This window comes from Myotis daubentonii, chromosome 2, assembly GCF_963259705.1.
Source record: "Myotis daubentonii chromosome 2, mMyoDau2.1, whole genome shotgun sequence".
NCBI lineage: Eukaryota > Metazoa > Chordata > Mammalia > Chiroptera > Vespertilionidae > Myotis > Myotis daubentonii.
The window spans coordinates 122276078-122293773 of NC_081841.1; the positions used below are offsets into that span (position 1 = coordinate 122276078).

At 42.0% G+C, this 17696-nt stretch overlaps 1 protein-coding gene across 2 annotated transcripts in view; it reads right to left on the minus strand.

The window, feature by feature from the left end:
• Positions 1 to 17696, minus strand: part of RFC3 (replication factor C subunit 3) — a 36982-nt gene extending 19286 nt beyond the window's left edge. The window contains exons 1-4 of one of the 2 annotated variants that reach the window (XM_059684430.1): positions 17514 to 17696; positions 15198 to 15335; positions 7581 to 7648; positions 4430 to 4527 (exon numbers count right to left, since the gene is read on the minus strand). In XM_059684430.1, the coding sequence (XP_059540413.1) occupies positions 4430 to 4527; positions 7581 to 7648; positions 15198 to 15335; positions 17514 to 17600 (391 nt within the window). In that variant the 5' untranslated portion in view covers positions 17601 to 17696. Of the gene's footprint in view, positions 1 to 4429; positions 4528 to 7580; positions 7649 to 15197; positions 15336 to 17446 lie in introns of both variants that reach the window. The other variant, XM_059684431.1, reaches the window with a different exon arrangement.

A 17696-nucleotide genomic window follows, 5' to 3' on the forward strand; every position in this document is an offset into this window, starting at 1 on the left:
TAAAAGCATTCCCCCTAAGAAAAGGTACAAGACAGTGATGTCCACTTTCATCACTCTTATTCAACACTAGTGGCCCAGTACACAAAATTCGTGCACATTAAAGGGGATTAATTAGAGGAAATATTTTAATATTGCTATTTGCCCTTTCTCTATAATAGAAGTGTCAGAGATGAAAGAAAATTAGTAACATATACATGAAAATCTTCCTCCTGTCAGAGTGTGGGGTGCACCACGGGACCCAGATTCAAGTCCCCGCCCACCCATGTGTGCCTCGAAATTGTGTGAGACCCAGACCCAGCCGGCCCCACCCCCATTGGGCTAGATCCAGGCCCGATCAGTCCTACCCTTGTCAAGCCTTGCCAAGGGAAGGGGGGGGGGCATGGCCTGAGGTCCCTGCTGATTGCTCGTTAAGGTTCGTTACAGAAACTCAGCCTCTGCTGTAGGTGCAGCCATCTTGTGTTACAGAAACCCCTTCTCTGCTGTGGGTGCCAACATCTTTGTAGTGAAGTGATGGTCAATTTGCATATCCCTCTTTATTATATAGGATAGTATTGGAAGTCTTAGCCACAGTGATTAAACAAGAAAAAAAAAAGCATCCAAATTGGAAAGGAGAACATAAAACTCTCATTATTCGCAGATGACATATTGTACATAGAAAACCCTAGAGACACCATCAAAAACACTATTTATTCATTTAATAAATGAATTCAGCAACATAGCAGGATACAAAATTAACACCCAGAAATCGATGGCATTTCAATACACTATAAATGGATTCTCAGAAAGAGAAACTAAACAAACAATCCCACTTACTATTACCATAAAAAAAATTAAGATACTTAAGAAGTAACTTAAACAAGGAGGTAAAAGACTTATACTCAGAAAACTATAGGACGTTGAAAAAAGATAAAGACAAGTGGAAGAATCTTATATAATAAAAAGTTAACATGCAAAAATGGTCATCACACCCTCACGCCATAATGGCTCAGACACTCAACACTGGGGAGAGAGGAATGGGGACCAGCCAAGCACAAATGAGCTCCCAAGAGATGAATGGGGACCAGCCAGGTGCAAATGAGCTCCCAAGAGAGGAATGAGGCCCAGCCAGGCACAAATGAGCTCATGAAAGAGGAATGGGGACCAGCCAGGCACAAATGAGCTCCCAAGAGAGGAATGGGGACCAGCCAGGCTGTGGCCCAGGAGAGGGACAAGCCGCCTGCTCCACGGTCACAGGTGCCTGTGGCTGTGGCCCGGGCGAAGCCGCCTACCCACAATCCCCTACAGCTGCGGCCTTCCTGGGCGAAGCTGGCCTGTGTCCTGGGTGCCTGCGGCCAGCCAGAGGGAGGGAAGCCCAGGTCCTGGGTGTGGGGCTAGGCAGAGGCGGTCAGGGGCAATCAGGCCAGCAGGGGAGCAGTTAGCAGTGATCAGGCAGGCAGGCAGAGGTGGTTAGGAGTGATCAGGCAGGCAGAGGGGTTAGGAGTGATCAGGCAATTAGAAGCAGTTAGAAGCGAGCGGTCCCAGATTGCGAGAGGCAATCGGACATCCCCCAAGGGGTCCTGGATTGGAGAGGGTGCAGGCCAGGCTGAGGGCTCCTCCCCCACCCAAGCACAAATTTCATGCACCAGGCCTCTAGTATACCATATTCATTGATTGGTAGAATTAACATCATTAAAATGTCCATACTACCTAAACCAATTTATAGATTCAATACAATCCCTATTAAAATACCAACAGTATATTTCACATATCTAGAACAAATACTCCAAAAATTAATATGGAACCAAAAAAGACCCCGAATAGCTTCAGCAATCTTGAGAAAGAAGAACAAAGTTGAAGGGATCATAATACCAGATATCAAGTTATATTACAAAGCCACTTTGCTCAGAACAGCCTGATACTATAACAAGAATAGGCATAAAGATCAATGGAACAGAATAGAGACCACAGAAATCACACCAATTGATTATGCTGAATTAATATTTGAAAAAGGAGGCAAGAGCATACAATAGAGTCAAGACAGTCTCTTCAATAAACAGTGTTGGGAAAACAGATGCAAAAAAATGAAACTAAACCAACTTACACCATACTAAAACTAAACTCAAAATGAATAAAAGATTTAAATGTAATTTGGAAACCATAAAAATACTAGTCTCAGACATCTCTCATAGCAATATGTTTACAGATACATCTCCTAGAGCAAAGGAAACTAAGAAGAAAAGAAACAAATGGGAGTACATCAAAAGAAAAAGCTTCTGCATAGTGAAATAAACCATCAACAAAATGAAAAGGGAGCCCACTGTATGGGAGAATATATTGGGCAATGATACATCTGATAAACGGTTAATATCCAAAATATATAAGGAACTCATACAATTTAACAGAGGAAGATAAACAAGTCAATTAAAAAACGGGCAAAGGAACTAAATAGACACTTCTTCAAAGCAGACATTCAGATGGATAAGAGACATGAAAAAATGCTCACAGTCACTGATCATCAGAGAGATGAAAATCAGAAGGACAATGAAGTATCACCTCCCACCTGTCAGAATGGCTACCATCAACAAATGGCAAGTGCTGGCAAGAATGTGGCAAAAAGAGATCCCTAGTAGACTGCTGGTGGGAATGCAGACTGGTGCAGCCACTATGGAAAACAGTATGGAGTTTCCTCAAAAAATTAATTATGTAACTGCCATTTGACCTAGTGACCCCACTTCTAGGAATATATCCTAAGAAACCTGAAACACCAAACAGAAAGAAAGTATGCTCCCCTATGTTCATAGTAGGGCAATTTACAATAGCTACGATCTGCAAACAGCCCAAATACCCATCAATAGATGAGTGGATAAAAAAGCTATAGCACATTTGTACCATGAAATACTATGCAGCAATAAAAAAGAAGCATTTCTTACCCTTTGAGACAGCCTGGATGGACCTGAAGAATATTATGCTAAGCGAAATAAGCCAGTCAGAGAAAGGTAAGTATCACATGATCTCACTCATATGTGTGAACAAAATAAACTGATGAAGAAAATAGGTCTAGAGATATAGAAGCTTGGAAGAGACTGTGGAATCTCAGAGGGAAGGTGGAGATAGGTGGATACAGATCAACAAAATAAATTGTATGCATATAATCATTATCCATGGACACAGACAACAGGGTGGTGAAGGCCTAGGGTGGTGGGCGGGGGCAGTTGGCAGGGTCAATTGTGGGGGAGTAAATGGGATGTATGTAATACTTTCAACAATATGGATTTTTTTAAAAAGAATGTGTACATGTATATATGCATATAAATGATAATGGAAGTTAATGACAAATGCACCACAATAATTTTATCTCAACGGTGGGATTATTGCTTATTTAATTTTTTTGTTTATTTAGATCAGTGGTTCTCAACCTTCCTAATGCCGCGACCCTTTAATACAGTTCCTCATGTTGTGGTGACCCCCAACAATAAAATTATTTTCGTTGCTACTTCATAACTTTAATTTTGCTACTGTTATGAATCGTAAATATCTGATATGCAGGATGTATTTTCATTGTTACAAATTGAACATAATGAAAGCATAGTGATTAATCACAAAAACAATATGTAACTATATATTCAATATGTGTTTTCTGATGGTCTTAGGCAACCCCTGTGAAAGGGTCGTTCGACCCTACAGGTTGAGAACCGCTGATTTAGATATTTGATAATAAACATATAACTTTGGTCCTAACAACAGTTATTTTTTTAAAATATATTTTTTATTGTTGATAGTATTACAAATATGTCCCATTTAAATCATGTATCAACAAAGGAAAAATATCACATGATCTCACTCATTCATGGATAATAGAGACCATTATAAACTTTTGAACAATAATAGATACAGAGGCAGAGCTGCCTCGAACAGATTGTCAAACTACAGCAGGAAGGCCTGGGAGGGTGGGGGGGCAGGAGGCGGGGGAGGGCAGGAGGCAGGGGGGGGGGCTAGAGATCAACCAAAGGACTTGTATGCATGCATATAAGCATAACCAATGGACATAAGACACTGGGGGATAGGGGAGGCCAGGGGATTGTCAAGGGAGGGGAAAAAAAAAAAGGAGACATATGTAATACTCTTTGTAATACTTTAAGCAATAAAAATAAATAAATAAATAAATAAATAATAAATAAATCATGTAATCTTAGCAGTAAAAATAACCCTCTTTCCACCAAAATTCAATTCCACAGAACCGTATATAAACTCCCATGAGAACAGAGATCATGATTTTCTTACTTTTAGATTTCCTACCCCCAAAAGTAGCATAATCCTTGACAGAGTATAAATGGTTAATAAATATTTGTTAAATGGATGACATTTACAAATTCCCACTACATTTTCTCTCCTTTGCATTCCTTACAATTTGAGTGTCTGTCTAATGAAAATAATTTTTTTTATCATATACCTTTAAAGTCTCTTTGAGAGTTTGTTTCAAGTTGCTGTGATTGTGCCACTGTTTTCAACATCTCCTGAATTACGACCCGGTCACTATTTCCAGCATCACTATATAAACAGAATAATGATTAAAAATACACACACACATCACTAACAAACAAAAGTAATGATTAAAAAAATACACACGCACACAATTTGAAAGTATTATGCCCTTATTGTTAATGTTGTTATAAGAAAAATGTTGGATATTAAGTAGTTACAATTTTAATCAAAATTCATAAAACCTAATTACATTCACAAAACATTAAAACTGAGATATTTTTGGGTTATTAAAAATACTAACAATGTTCCATATTTAACACATTGTATGAGGGAAACGTATTTATACGTTTTACTTATACGTTTTACGTTGACTGGTAGTAGAGCACGGGACACGTATTAATACGTTTTTTATAGACTAGCGGTAGAATGCGGGTAACGTATAAATACGTAAACTACAGTTATCATAATTTTACTGAACGTTGCCATTTGTGCAAAAAATTAGCAAAAATGGCCCACACCACCTGTTAGCACGTGATAAAAACTACCCGCAAACAATGTGTTAATTACAATTTAATCTCTGAAAACACTAAGTTTACCATTACTTAAAAAGAACAATAACTAATAATTAACAGTTCAATTACTTTAACACTTCTGTATACACTATAGTTACTACCTAGTTACAGCTAATTTTCTTGATTATCTAGAATTACTCAAAATATAGAAATAACTATTTGAAACAAATTTAACTTCCATTCTTCTTCCCCATCATCAAAACAGCAAAGATCTGAGAGAGAACAATAGACACACCTGCTCCCAGCACTAGCATGGAGCTGACTCCCTTAGCAATGAGATGGGATAAGCAAATGGAATTTAAGATACAAAGTCAGAACTCTATAAGATGTTGACCTATTATAGGCATTATCTATCATTTATACCCACATATTGCTTTAGCATTTAAGTCATGTGCCTCACAAACCAACATAAGTCACTGGGTTAATTTAGGCTGAATGTCAATTTCAAACATCTGAAAAACAATCAGCTTAATCTCTAATTGACTATTCTTGCTACAGAGGAACTCACAATGAGAAAGAGGGCAAAGCAATCAGTTTTATTTTCCCAGCCATCAAATCTTTCTCAATTCACTATTAGGTCAATATACCTACAGTATTTTTTTATGATAATTTTTTAGTCAAGAATCTAAACCATTTTCCTTTTGTCTATGGAATTAAAACTTTTTCTACATTTATGATCAAATCCTTCCCACCAACATTATTTCTCTTAATTTTCTTTGACATACCTAAGGAAAATCCTATGTGCTAATGTGCAAATCCAATGAATGGCGGCACAACCAGTCACTATGACATGCACTGACCACCAGGGGGCATATGTTCAATGCAGAAGCTGCCCCCTGAGGATCAGTGCGCTCCCACAGGGGGAGTGCCATTCAGCCAGAAGCCCTGAGCCTGGCTCACAGCTGGTGAGCGCAGAGGTGGTGGTGGGAGCCTCTCCCACCTCCATAGCAGCGCTAATGATGTCCGACTGATGGCTTAGGCCCACTCTCCCTGGGGAGCGGGCCAAAGCCTTCAGTCGGACATCCCCCGAGGGCTCCCAGACTGCAAGAGGGCACAGGCCGGGATGAGGGTTCCCCCCAAGTGCACAAATTTTGTGCACCAGGCCTCTAGTAATAATAATAATAGCTATCAGGATTGTTTTGAGGGCTAAATAATCCATGTAAAATTCTTCTCAGGGTACCTTATACTGAATACATATTAGCTTATAATCTTATTCCTCCTGCTCCGTTCAGTCTTGCTCATTAGTTCTGAATTAGTTAATAATTTTTTAAATACTATGTACTTTACTTTGTGTAAAACACCAAGCTCTGTAAAGCAAGAAAACTTAATTATCAAAATTACTTGAATGAGGGATTCTCAGAGAGAAGGCAAATTGAGAGGGTCTAGGCCAGGGGTGGGAACTTTTTTGTGAGTGCGTACCAAAACCAGCAAAATCTCTGACTCAAAATTCTTCTGCGTGCCAACCCTAATTTTTTGAGAACATGTTACGTCTACTTGATATCTCTTAAGGTGTACGTATGTGAAGAACCTTGAAGAAATAATAAAATTCATTCAAGCGACAAACACACAGTACATGAGGATGAAAAATACATTTATTTTTTAATGTGTACATGTACACTGATAGTCCGACAGAAAACTTTATGACTCCATTTGATATTATCAGTGGGACTTTTCCTGCTGCATCACTGATGCCAGCGATTTTACCTCAGGTTTATATTTCGTGACCTTCAGAGATATGCACGAGCTACTACTTTCATCCGTCAGGCTACTCCTATTATGAGACTTAACAAAATTCATCACTGAGAACAAAGATTCACAAGCATATGTGAATGAAACCAAAACACTGGTCGGATCTAGGAAGGCAGGGAGAGTTAAGGCAGAGGCATAGAAACTGCTCTTCCCCTCTCTCGTCAATCCATGTCTATGGTCTTTAAGATAACTTGTTATGTAAAATTATTTATTTATCTAAGATGCACCTACACTGAATTTATCTGAAAAATAAAAAAGTCGATATTAAGAAAAAAATTGTAAATGGAAGATTATAAGATAGGGTTTCGTGTGCCAGCAAAAGTTACTGGCGTGCCATGTTTGGCACATGTGCCAGGGGTTGCCCACCCCTGGTCTAGGCTCTCTAATCCACACTAGGCAGCTTCACTTTTATCTGTTTATACACTGTGTTTTCATACATGATTTTACTTTAAGAAAGGGTTCTACTCTTTAAAAAAAAGAATCTGAACATCATTGTTCTGCAAATGCTTATTTAGCTTTGGCTGGTGTGGTTCAGTGGTACAGTATCGGTCTCAGGTTCGATTCCAGGTCAAGGGCATGTACCTGGGTTGTAGGTTCGTTCCCCTGCCCTGGTTGGGGCATGTGCAGGAAGCAACCAATTTATATCTCTCTCTCACATAAATATTACTTTCTCTTTCTCTCTCTCTCTCCTGCCCTCCCTCCTTTCCACTCTCTCTAAAAATCAATGGGAAAAATATCCTCGGGTGAGGATTAACAAAAAATAATAAAAATGCTTATTTTTATACAGTAGCAGCTTACCTGGGATTAACTTCAAGGTGGTAATTGCTTGCAATAGTGCTAATTTCAATTTTCTTTTTCGATGGAGTCTGTGGACAAAGAAAATAGATGTTTTTAACATTCATTTATTTGGCTAGCTCTCCTCTTTCCTGTATTTCACTGTTTCTTTTTATTATACTAGAGGCCCCGTGCATGAAATTCGTGCATTTGGGGAGGGGGGGGGAGGTGTCCTTCACCCTGCACCCTCTCAAAATCTGGGACCCCTTGGGGGTGGTCTGACTGCCAGTTAAGGGCCCTTCAGCCCAGCAGTCAGATATCCCTCACAATCTGGGACCCTGGTTCCTAACTGCTCACCTGCCTGCCTGATTGCCCTTATCTGCTTGCTTGCCTGCCTGCCTGCCTGCCTGCCCACCCCTAACCGCTCTGCCTGCCTGATCGCCCGACCACCTGCCTGATCGCCCCTAACCACTCTGCATGCCTGTCTGATCGCTCCTAACCGCCTCTGCCTTGGAACCTGCCACCGCAGCTTTGTCTGGAATGACTTCCAGAAGGTTGTTCAGCTGTCCGGTCTAATTAGCATATTATGCTTTTACTATTATAAACAATTCATGCTTACTAAAATAAAATTTTAGAGAACTACCCCTGTTTTAACTTAATCCCATTCTTTTATTACTGTGCAGATAAACATTTATACAAATTACATCATACACAGCCTGTTTTATTGAGGTTACATTTTTCCTCTACCTCCAAAAATCTCCAAACCATTTTGTTATCAGATCACCTTTGCACACAACCTATATATGTCCCTTTACAGCCTTTCCCATAACACAGAAAAATAAATACACAAATATACACACACACACAGTATCAGTATTTCTGGTCAAAAATAAAAGAGGCAAACATATTTCACTGTATTGCTTTTCCTACTTAACAATACAACTAGGCAATCCCTGTCAGACAAGTGGAATAGGGTGTTACAGTTGCATTTGAATCTATAACATGGGTGTCCCAAAAACAAGTTATATTGATGGGTATTTTATTTAATGCTTTTTGCCCTCTCAAACAATTCCACAATTAACATTCTTGCACAAGTCTCCTACACTGCTTTCATTTCTATGGCAATAGATTCCCAATAAAGAATTTGTTCGATTGACAAGGATATTTCCTATACTTCTATTACGTATGTGTGTTTATATGTGTAATCAGTTTCCCTTCCAAAAAAATATTTAGCAATTCCTTTTTCTCCTGGCAGTGAATATAATTCCCGAACTTTCCCCATCTTCATTAAGTATTACATCATGACTTTAATTTTTGCCAGGTGATCAGTATATTTTAAATGTGTATACACACATATATGTACCATAGTTAATACACATTATAAGATATGAAATATAAGAGAGTATATATAACAGAATATATGTAATAGATTCACACTGCTTTTCCTTGACTATCACAAAGGTCAACATCTTTACATGTTTATTGGCTGTTTATATTTCTCTTCTGTGACTGTTTTTTATTCCATTTGCTACCGGGTTTTTGTCTTTTCCATTGTTGGTTTATAAAATCTTTTACCTAAAATGATCCTTTCAAATATTTATAATCACTCGTTTTCCTATTGATTTTATGTGTTATCTTGTCATGCAAATTCCAAAAATTCCTATATTTCCAAGTATGTGTGTGTATCTATCTATTGATCGATCGGTCGATCGATCGATAGATAGATACACACACTAGAGGCCCGGTGCACAAAAATTTGTGCACTGGAGGGGGGGGGGGAGTCCCTCAGCCCGGCCTGTGCCCTCTCGCAGTCTGGGACCCCTTGAGAGATAACGACCTGCTGGCTTAGGCCTGCTCCCGGGTGGCAGAGGGCAGGCCCAATCCCTAGGTGCAGCCCCTGGTTGGGCTCAGAGCAGGGCCGATTGGGGAGTTGGGGCGCCGCCCCTGTCATGCAAAGAGCAGGACGGATCGGAGGTTGCGATGCCACCCTCAGTCACGCTCAGGGTAGGGCTGATTGGGGGGTTGGGGCACCGCCCCATGTCACACTCAAGGCAGGGTTGATGGGCAGGTTGCGGCGCCACCCCATGTCACGCACAGAGCAGGGCCGATCAGGGGGTTGGGGCGCTGCCTCCTGTAACTCACAGAGCAGGGCCCATCAGGGGGTTGAGGAGCTCCCCCGTCACGCACAGAGCAGGGTCGATCAGGGGGTTGGGGAGCTCCCCCCTGTCAGGCACAGAGCAGGGCCCATCAGGGGGTGGGGAGCTCCCCCTTGTCACTCACAGAGTAGGGCCGATAGGGGAGTTGGAGCACCACCCCGTCACACACAGAGCAGGGCGGATCAGGGGTTTGGGGCGCCGCACCCTGTCACACTCAGGGCAGGGCCAATGGGGAGGTTATGGCTCTACCCCGTCACACACAGAGCAGGGCCTGTGGGGGGCGGTTGGGGCGTCGCCCTCTATCACCCACAGAGCAGGGCCAATCAGGGGGTTGGGGCGCCGTCACTGTCACACTCAGGGCAGGGCCGATGGGGAGGTCATGGCTCTACCCTGTCACACACAGAGCAGGGCCCGTGGGTGGGGGGGTTTGGGGTGCCGCTCCGTCACACAGAGGGCCGCAGGGCAACCAGGGGGTTGGGGAGCTCCCCCCATCAGGCACAGAGCAGGGCTGATCAGGTGGTTGGGGCGCCTTCCCCTGTCACGAACAGAGCATGGAGGATAGGGAGGTTGTGGCCCGCCCCCTGTCACACACAGAGCCGCAGGGCGATCAGGGGGTTTGGGCGCTGCCCCCTGTCACGCTGATCCCGGTACCGGGAGGCCTTGTGGCTCCGATGATCCCAGTGCTGGGAGGCATATCACCCTTTTACTATATAGGATAGAGGCCTGGTGCACAGGTGGGGGCCGGCTGGTTTGCCCTGAAGGGTGTCCTGGATCAGGGTGGGGGTGCCCACTGGGGTGCCTGGCCAGCCTGGATGAGGGGATGATGGCTGTTTGCAGCTGGTCACACACCCTTCAGGGTGGGGGTCCCCACTGGGGTGCCTGGCCAGTCTGGGTGAGGGGCTGAGGGCTGTTTTCAGGCTGGCGGGTGACTGAAGCTCCCAACCGCTCCCTTTTTTCTTTTGTTTTTTATTGTGGGCCAGTTTTTGCTCTGAGGCTCCAGCTCTTAGGCATCTGCTGCTGAAAGCAGGTTTCTAGCCTTTGTTTACCTTCTGTATTTGAAACAATGTTGCAATCCTGCTGGCTGAAGCCCAGCTACTAAAGCAGGTTTCTGGGGTTTTGTTTAACTTCTATATTTGTAACATAGTTGCTTAGAGTTGCAGCTCAGAGGCCGACAGCGGCAGGCGGGGAACGTTGGAGTCCTCCATCACTGAAGCAAGCAAGCCTCATGTTCATTTCCAGCTGCCTGGCTGCCGGCCGCCATCCTGGCTGGCAGTTAATTTGCATATCCCCCTAATTAGCCAATGGGAAGGGTAGTGGTCGTACACTAATTACCATGTTTCTCTTTTATTAGATAGCATATCTACCTATCTATCTATCTATCTATATATATATATTTTTTTTTTCTATAGCGTCTATGTTTTCTGTCAAAAGGTGTTCTTGATCCATAGGCTGTTTAAAAAATTTTATTGAAAAGTTTAGTGTTTCACTTTAACAATTAAATCTTTACTTCATCTGGACTTTATCTTTATACATTAGGTATCAGAAATTCAACTTTTTAGGTTAGCACGTTGTGCTTACTCACCCTTTTCCTACTGATCTGAAATAGATCCTCTATCTCATTTCTGGGCTATTAAGTTCCACTGACCTAATTCTCTGTACCCATGCCAATACAATACTATTTTGATTATAGTAGCTTTAAAATATGATTTAATATCTGTTCATGTCAGTCCCACTTCTGAATTTTTTTAAGTTACTTTAGCCAGGATCAAAAATCTATTATTTCATAGGTACTTTAAGAACTTCATACAATTAAAAAACAATTGGATTTTAATTAATCTTCATTGAAAGTTACAGTCTGACTGGAGGAAACAGATACTTTTAAATATTAAGCCACATATCTGAGACATACTGCATCTTTCCATTTGATCAGTTCTTGTTCTTTGTCCTTTTATGTTAAAGTTTCTCCTACAGATTCCACACTTTTCTTACTAAATTTTTCCCTGCATATATTATAAGAATTTCCACCAGGATATATGTCAAACTCAATGTATCTAAACACAAACTAATCAAAGAGTCAAGACAGTATCTTCAATAAACGTTGGGAAAATTAGACAGATACATGCAAAAAACGAGACTACATACCAACTTACACAATACTCAAAAATAAACTCAAAATGAATAAAAGACTTAAATGTAAATCATAAAACCATAAAGATCTTAGACATCTCTCATAGCAATATGTTTGCAGATACATCTCTTAGGGCAAAGGAAACTAAGGAGAAAATAAACAAATGGGACTAAGTCAAAATAAAAAAGCTTCTGCATAGTGAAAGAAACCATCAACAAAATGAAAAGGGAGCCCAGTGTATAGGAGAACATATTTGGCAATGATATATCTGATAAACAGTTAATATCCAAAATATATAAGGAACACATACAACTTAACAAAAGTAAGAAAAATGATCCAATTAAAAAGTGGGTAAAGGACCTATATAGACACTTCTTCAAAGCGGACATTCAGATGGATAAGAGACATACGAAAAAATGCTCCAAGTCCCTGATCATCAGAGAGATGAAAATTAGAACAATGAGATATCACCTCACACCAGTCAGAATAGCTACCATCAACAAATCAACAAATGACAAGTGCTAGCCAGGATGTGGAGAAAAGGGAGCACTAGTTCACTGTTGGTGGGAATGCAGACTGGTGCAGCAATTCTGGAAAACAGTATGGAGTTTCCTCAAAAAATTAAATATGAAAAAGAAAACTTAAATATGGAACTTCCATTTGACCCAGTGATCCCACTTGTAGGAATATATCCTAAAAAACCCAAAAGACCAAACAGAAAGAATATATGCACCCCTAAGTTCATAGCAGAGCAGTTTACAATAACTAATTTCTGGAAACAACCCAAGTGCACATCAGTAGATGAGTGGATAAAAAAGCTGTGGGCACTCTCCCTTCAGGAGCCTTTCCCCCCCTCTTTCTCTCCCCCTACCCCCCAGGCAACAACAACAACAAAAAAAGGTGTGGTACATTTACACCATGGAATACTATGCAGCAGTAAAAAAGAAGGATCTCTTACCCTTTGAGACAGCATGGGGGGACCTGAAGAGTATTATGCTAAGCAAAATAAGCCAGTCAGAGAAAGACAAGTATCACATGATCGCACTCATATATGTAAATCTAATGAACAAAATATACTGTTGAACAAAATAGATCCAGAGACACAGAAGCATGGAAGAGGCTATGGAATCTCAGAGGAAGGTGGGGGTGAGGGGGTGGTGAGGAGTAGGGGGGAGGTAGAAAGAGATCAACCAAAGAACTTGTATGTGTAACCCATGGACACAGACAATATGGTGGTGGAGGCCTGAGGCGAGGTTAGGCAATAAGGGGTCAATGGGAGAAAAAAGGGGACATATGTAATAGTTTCAACAATAAAGATTAAAAATTAAATAAACACAAGCTAATCAACATTGGCCTAAAATCTATCATCCTAAACATTCTAATAACACTACTTACCATTCAGTCATTCAGCACGCATTTTTTTTCAATGTCCTATATGTATAAGACAGTATAGCAATGGCTATGAAGGATATGAAAATGAATATGCAATATTCCCTATATAATTTCAAAATAAATACTATTTTGTCAAAGTAAAAGATGTAAAAGCTATCCTATCTAGTAATAGACAAACATGGTAATTAACCATACCTCCAACACGCTTCCCATTGGCTAATCAGGGCGATATGCAAAGTAACTGTCAAACAAGATGGCGGCCGGCAGCCAGGCAGCTGAAGCGAACAGGAGGCTTGCTTGCTCCAGTGATGGAGGAAGCCAAGGTTCCCTGCCTGCTGCTGCCCGCCTCTGAGCTGCACTCTAAGAAACCATGTTGCAATTATAGAAACTAAACAAACCCCAGAAACCTGCTTTCAGCCAGCCGGCCTCAGAGCTGGAGCTGCAACAGTGTTTCAATTATAGAAGCCAAACAAACCCAGATACCTGCTTTCAGCAGCCGAGGTCTCAGAGCTAGAGCCGAGCCTCAGAGCTAAAGCCGGCTCTCAGTTCCAGTGATAGCTATAGAAGGTAAATAAATCCCAGAATAAAAAGAAAAAAGAAAAAAAGGAGAGGTTGGGAGCTTCAGTCACCTGCCAGCCTGAAAACGGCCCTCAGCCCCTCACCTGACTGGCCAGGCACCCCAGTGGGGACCCCCACCCTGATGGGGGTGTGACCAGCTGCAAACAGTCATCATCCCCTCATCCAGGCTGGCCAGGCAACTAAGTGGGACCCCCACCCTGATCTGGGACACCCTTCAGGGCAAAGCAGCCAGCCCCCACCCGTGCACCAGGCCTGTATTCTATATAGTAAAAGGGTAATATGCAAACTGACCCTAACAGCAGAAGGACTGGGAATGACTGGTTACTATGACACACGCTGACCACCAGGGGGCAGACACTCAATGCGGGAGATGCCCTCTGGTGGTCAGGGCGCTCTCACATGGAAGGAGCTCTGCTCAGCCACAAGCCAGGCTGATGGCTGCCAGTACAGCGGTGGTGGTGGGAGCCTCTCCTGCCTCCTCAGCAGCGCTAAGGATGTCTGACTGCAGTTTAGGCCTGCTCCCCGCTGGCAAGTGGACAACCCCCAAGAGCTGCCGGGCGGCCAGAGGGATGTCTGATTGCCATCATAGGCCCAATCCCCCCGGGGAGCAGGCCTAAGCCAGCAGGTGGTCATTCCCTGAGGGTCACAGACTGCGAGAGGGCACAGGCCGGGCTGAGGGACCCTCCTCCTCCCCACCAAGTGCACAAATTTTTGTGCACTGGGCCTCTAGTAATAATATAACATAAGGCAAAACAAAGTAAGTACTCTTAAAGTACAAACTGTGTACTAGAAGGAAAATTAGTTCTAATGGAGTTGTAGGGCACTCTGACAGCAGACATTCCAGCTAGATCTTCAACATGGTCTAGAAGGAAAGAGCATGAAAATGCACTGCACAATATGAAGCTGGAAAGCTCAGCCAGGGCAAGATTACAGGAACTCTATTATGATCCCAGAGCCTCATGCCTCCTTTTCCAGACAGTCAGCTGCCAATCTTTACCAAGTTGCCTTATTCCACGATTACAATTTCCCTCAAAATCAATCCTTCTTTCCATACCCACTATTGCTCTCAGAACAATGAGCTTTTGAAACCTTGAGTTCTAGTTCCAAATGAGCCACTGATTTTCTATGTAATTTAAAATGAACCCTACCACCACATTTTACCCTAATCTCCTGTTGCTCCTATTTCTCTATAACATAACTGACTTTGGGCTGGTTATAATAATTAAGTCTATAAATCAGTAGCTCTCAATCCTGAACACCACGATTACCTGTGAAATACTTACTTAAATCATATATGGGGCAGCAATGGGGGAGGGCAATGTATTGATGAGGAGGATTGAAAATCCCTGCTATAAATATTTGGAGGGCTCAAAGTGAAATGCTTACTGTGATGGTCTGATGTTCAATTCTCAATTTTTCCACTCCAACACCATAAAGTTCACGTAGAATACACATAATTCTTGTCTTTTTACCAGCACCTGACGGACCATACACTAACAAATGAGGAAAGTCACCACACTGTACCTGGGAAAAGAAAAAAAATCAAACAATGACGTATTTTCCTAATCATACAATTGTTCTGGGTAGAATTAAATTCTTTTTAAGTATCAATATTTTGTATCTCTACCTATGAAACTTCAAATATATATATGTGTATATGTGTGTGTGTGTGTGTGTGTGTGTATGAGTATACATATTTTTTTTACATTTATGGAATGTTGATTATTCCCTGGCATTAATTTTATGTAATTCATACCTAGCATACATGCTTGATACAATACCATATGCTAGAAAGTAAGAACTCCCAAATCTGGCTGACTGTCAGAATCTCCTAGAGAACTTTTTAAATTAAAAGACTGGTTAGTTATTAGATTCATTCCATCAAATTATGATTTAGTAACTGAAATTAAACTGGGTTTTCACACAGTCCCTTTGATAAGAGCTGAGTGCATTTGGCCTATTTGGGAAGTAAAGAAAAATTTTGTAGGGAAGCAATAGGAAAAGAAGGCAGAGTGTATTATCAACTTAAATACCATTCTGGGCACATGAGACTTGATCCTGCTGGGGATCTTGAAGCTAAAGTTAAAATACACCACAGTATTACCCCTCTCAAGGGTGCAGAAGATGGAGTCTGACATGCTCTCTCATCAATCCTTTGTTAAAGCTAGACTGGAAAAGTGGACAGGGAGTAGTGAACATTAACTCCCAGGTATTTCAAATCAATTTAGGGGTCTCAGCAAGAGAAAGCCTCAGGAAGTGCAAATACAGGGAGGTGAAAGTCAGTCTGTGTGCACTTACAAGAAAGAGCAAGGGGACAAAGTAGAGCACCGACAGTGCTGCATTACAGTGCAAGACTGTGTTTTCTATAATGTTTCCCAGGTGACACTGATGATCAGTCTGGTTTAGGAATTTATAATATGAAAGGCTATAAAGATGATGAAAACACATCTGTGCCTCGGATATATAAAATCTTGTGGAGCAAAAGTTCTGTAAGTAACCATTATAGAAAAAATAAGTATCTTAAGAGAAGTACTTATTACAGTACATTTTAACACTTTGTAAACTCATCTAACTCTGGCACTGAAAAAAAATGTCTCAAGGAAAGACACTATTCAACTAATAATACATACCCCTCAAATACTAGCAGCCTTTGTTTTTCAATCTTCAATCTAATCAAAAATAAAGGTTATGCTTTAAATGTTTCATAGTTTTATTAAACTGTAGACTCAACAATAAAAAGGTAAACATTTTTTAAAAGCAAATCTATTATTTCATAAGATGAATATATTAAATTTTTGTCCAAAACATTTACTCCAAATTCTGCAAAAAAGCCACAGATAATGTAAAATGTATCTTTTGTCTAAGAAAAATGAAGTGAAAGCTATTGTGAGAAAATGCAATTTGTCTATTAATAAAGTATACAGATGTAATAGGTTTTAGGTCCTTAAAAGGGGTGGATAAATGGCTTCCAGGGACACAAGATTTTTCTGAGACCCTCTTCCCTGTCCACTCCCTACAAAATTTGGTTTGCTTCTCACAAACCTTGCCATCAGCATTTTATAAACGACAACATAAAAATAGGCATCAGGATGGGGGGGGGGTCTTCCACATGGAATTAAACTCAAGGACAACCTAATTAGCAACCTATTTTAGAATTATAAATGACCTTAGAAATGAATAAGCCAAATACCTTCCCATCTGTAAGGAGGACAATGACACCAGGAAATTTTAAGTAAGCTGGTTTAAAAAAATCAGTGGGATGACGTCACTTCTCTGCTCCAAACCTTCAGAAGGCTTCCCACCCACCTCTGTGTAATTTATTGCATTTGCACCCCGTCCCAAACACACACCCCATTTCCTCTTCCTCCTCCCTCTGCCCACTATTACCCAGCTACACCGGCTGGAGGACCCCAGAAGCTGCGCACACTCCTGCCTCCGAGACTCTGTGCTTGCTGTTCCCTCCACCCGTTCCCTCTGCCCCGCGTCTGTACCGGGTTTTCTTGCTCCATCTGGGACTGGTCTGGGCTCCGACGACCGTTCTCAGCCAGCCTATCCTTGTTTACCCGCACGACCTTCGCCCCCACCCCACCCCCTTTCCCCTTCACTGTTTTATTGTTCCCCACAGCAGCCGTCACCTCCAGCGGCGGCGGGGCCAACGCCGGAGCCCGGCCGCCCTCCCCGCGCCCCCGCCCGGCGCCTCACCAGGCTGCGCAACTCGGCCGCCTGCTCCCTGTGGTAGTCCAGCCGCGCCAGCGAGCAGGGCCGGTACTTGTCCGCCCAGAGGCTCATGGCTGGTGGGGTTCCCGGGCCGGACGCTCGAAAGTCCCGCGCGCGCGCTCCGCACCCAGCTGTCCCGGCAACTTCTGCGCACGACTCAAAACTCGT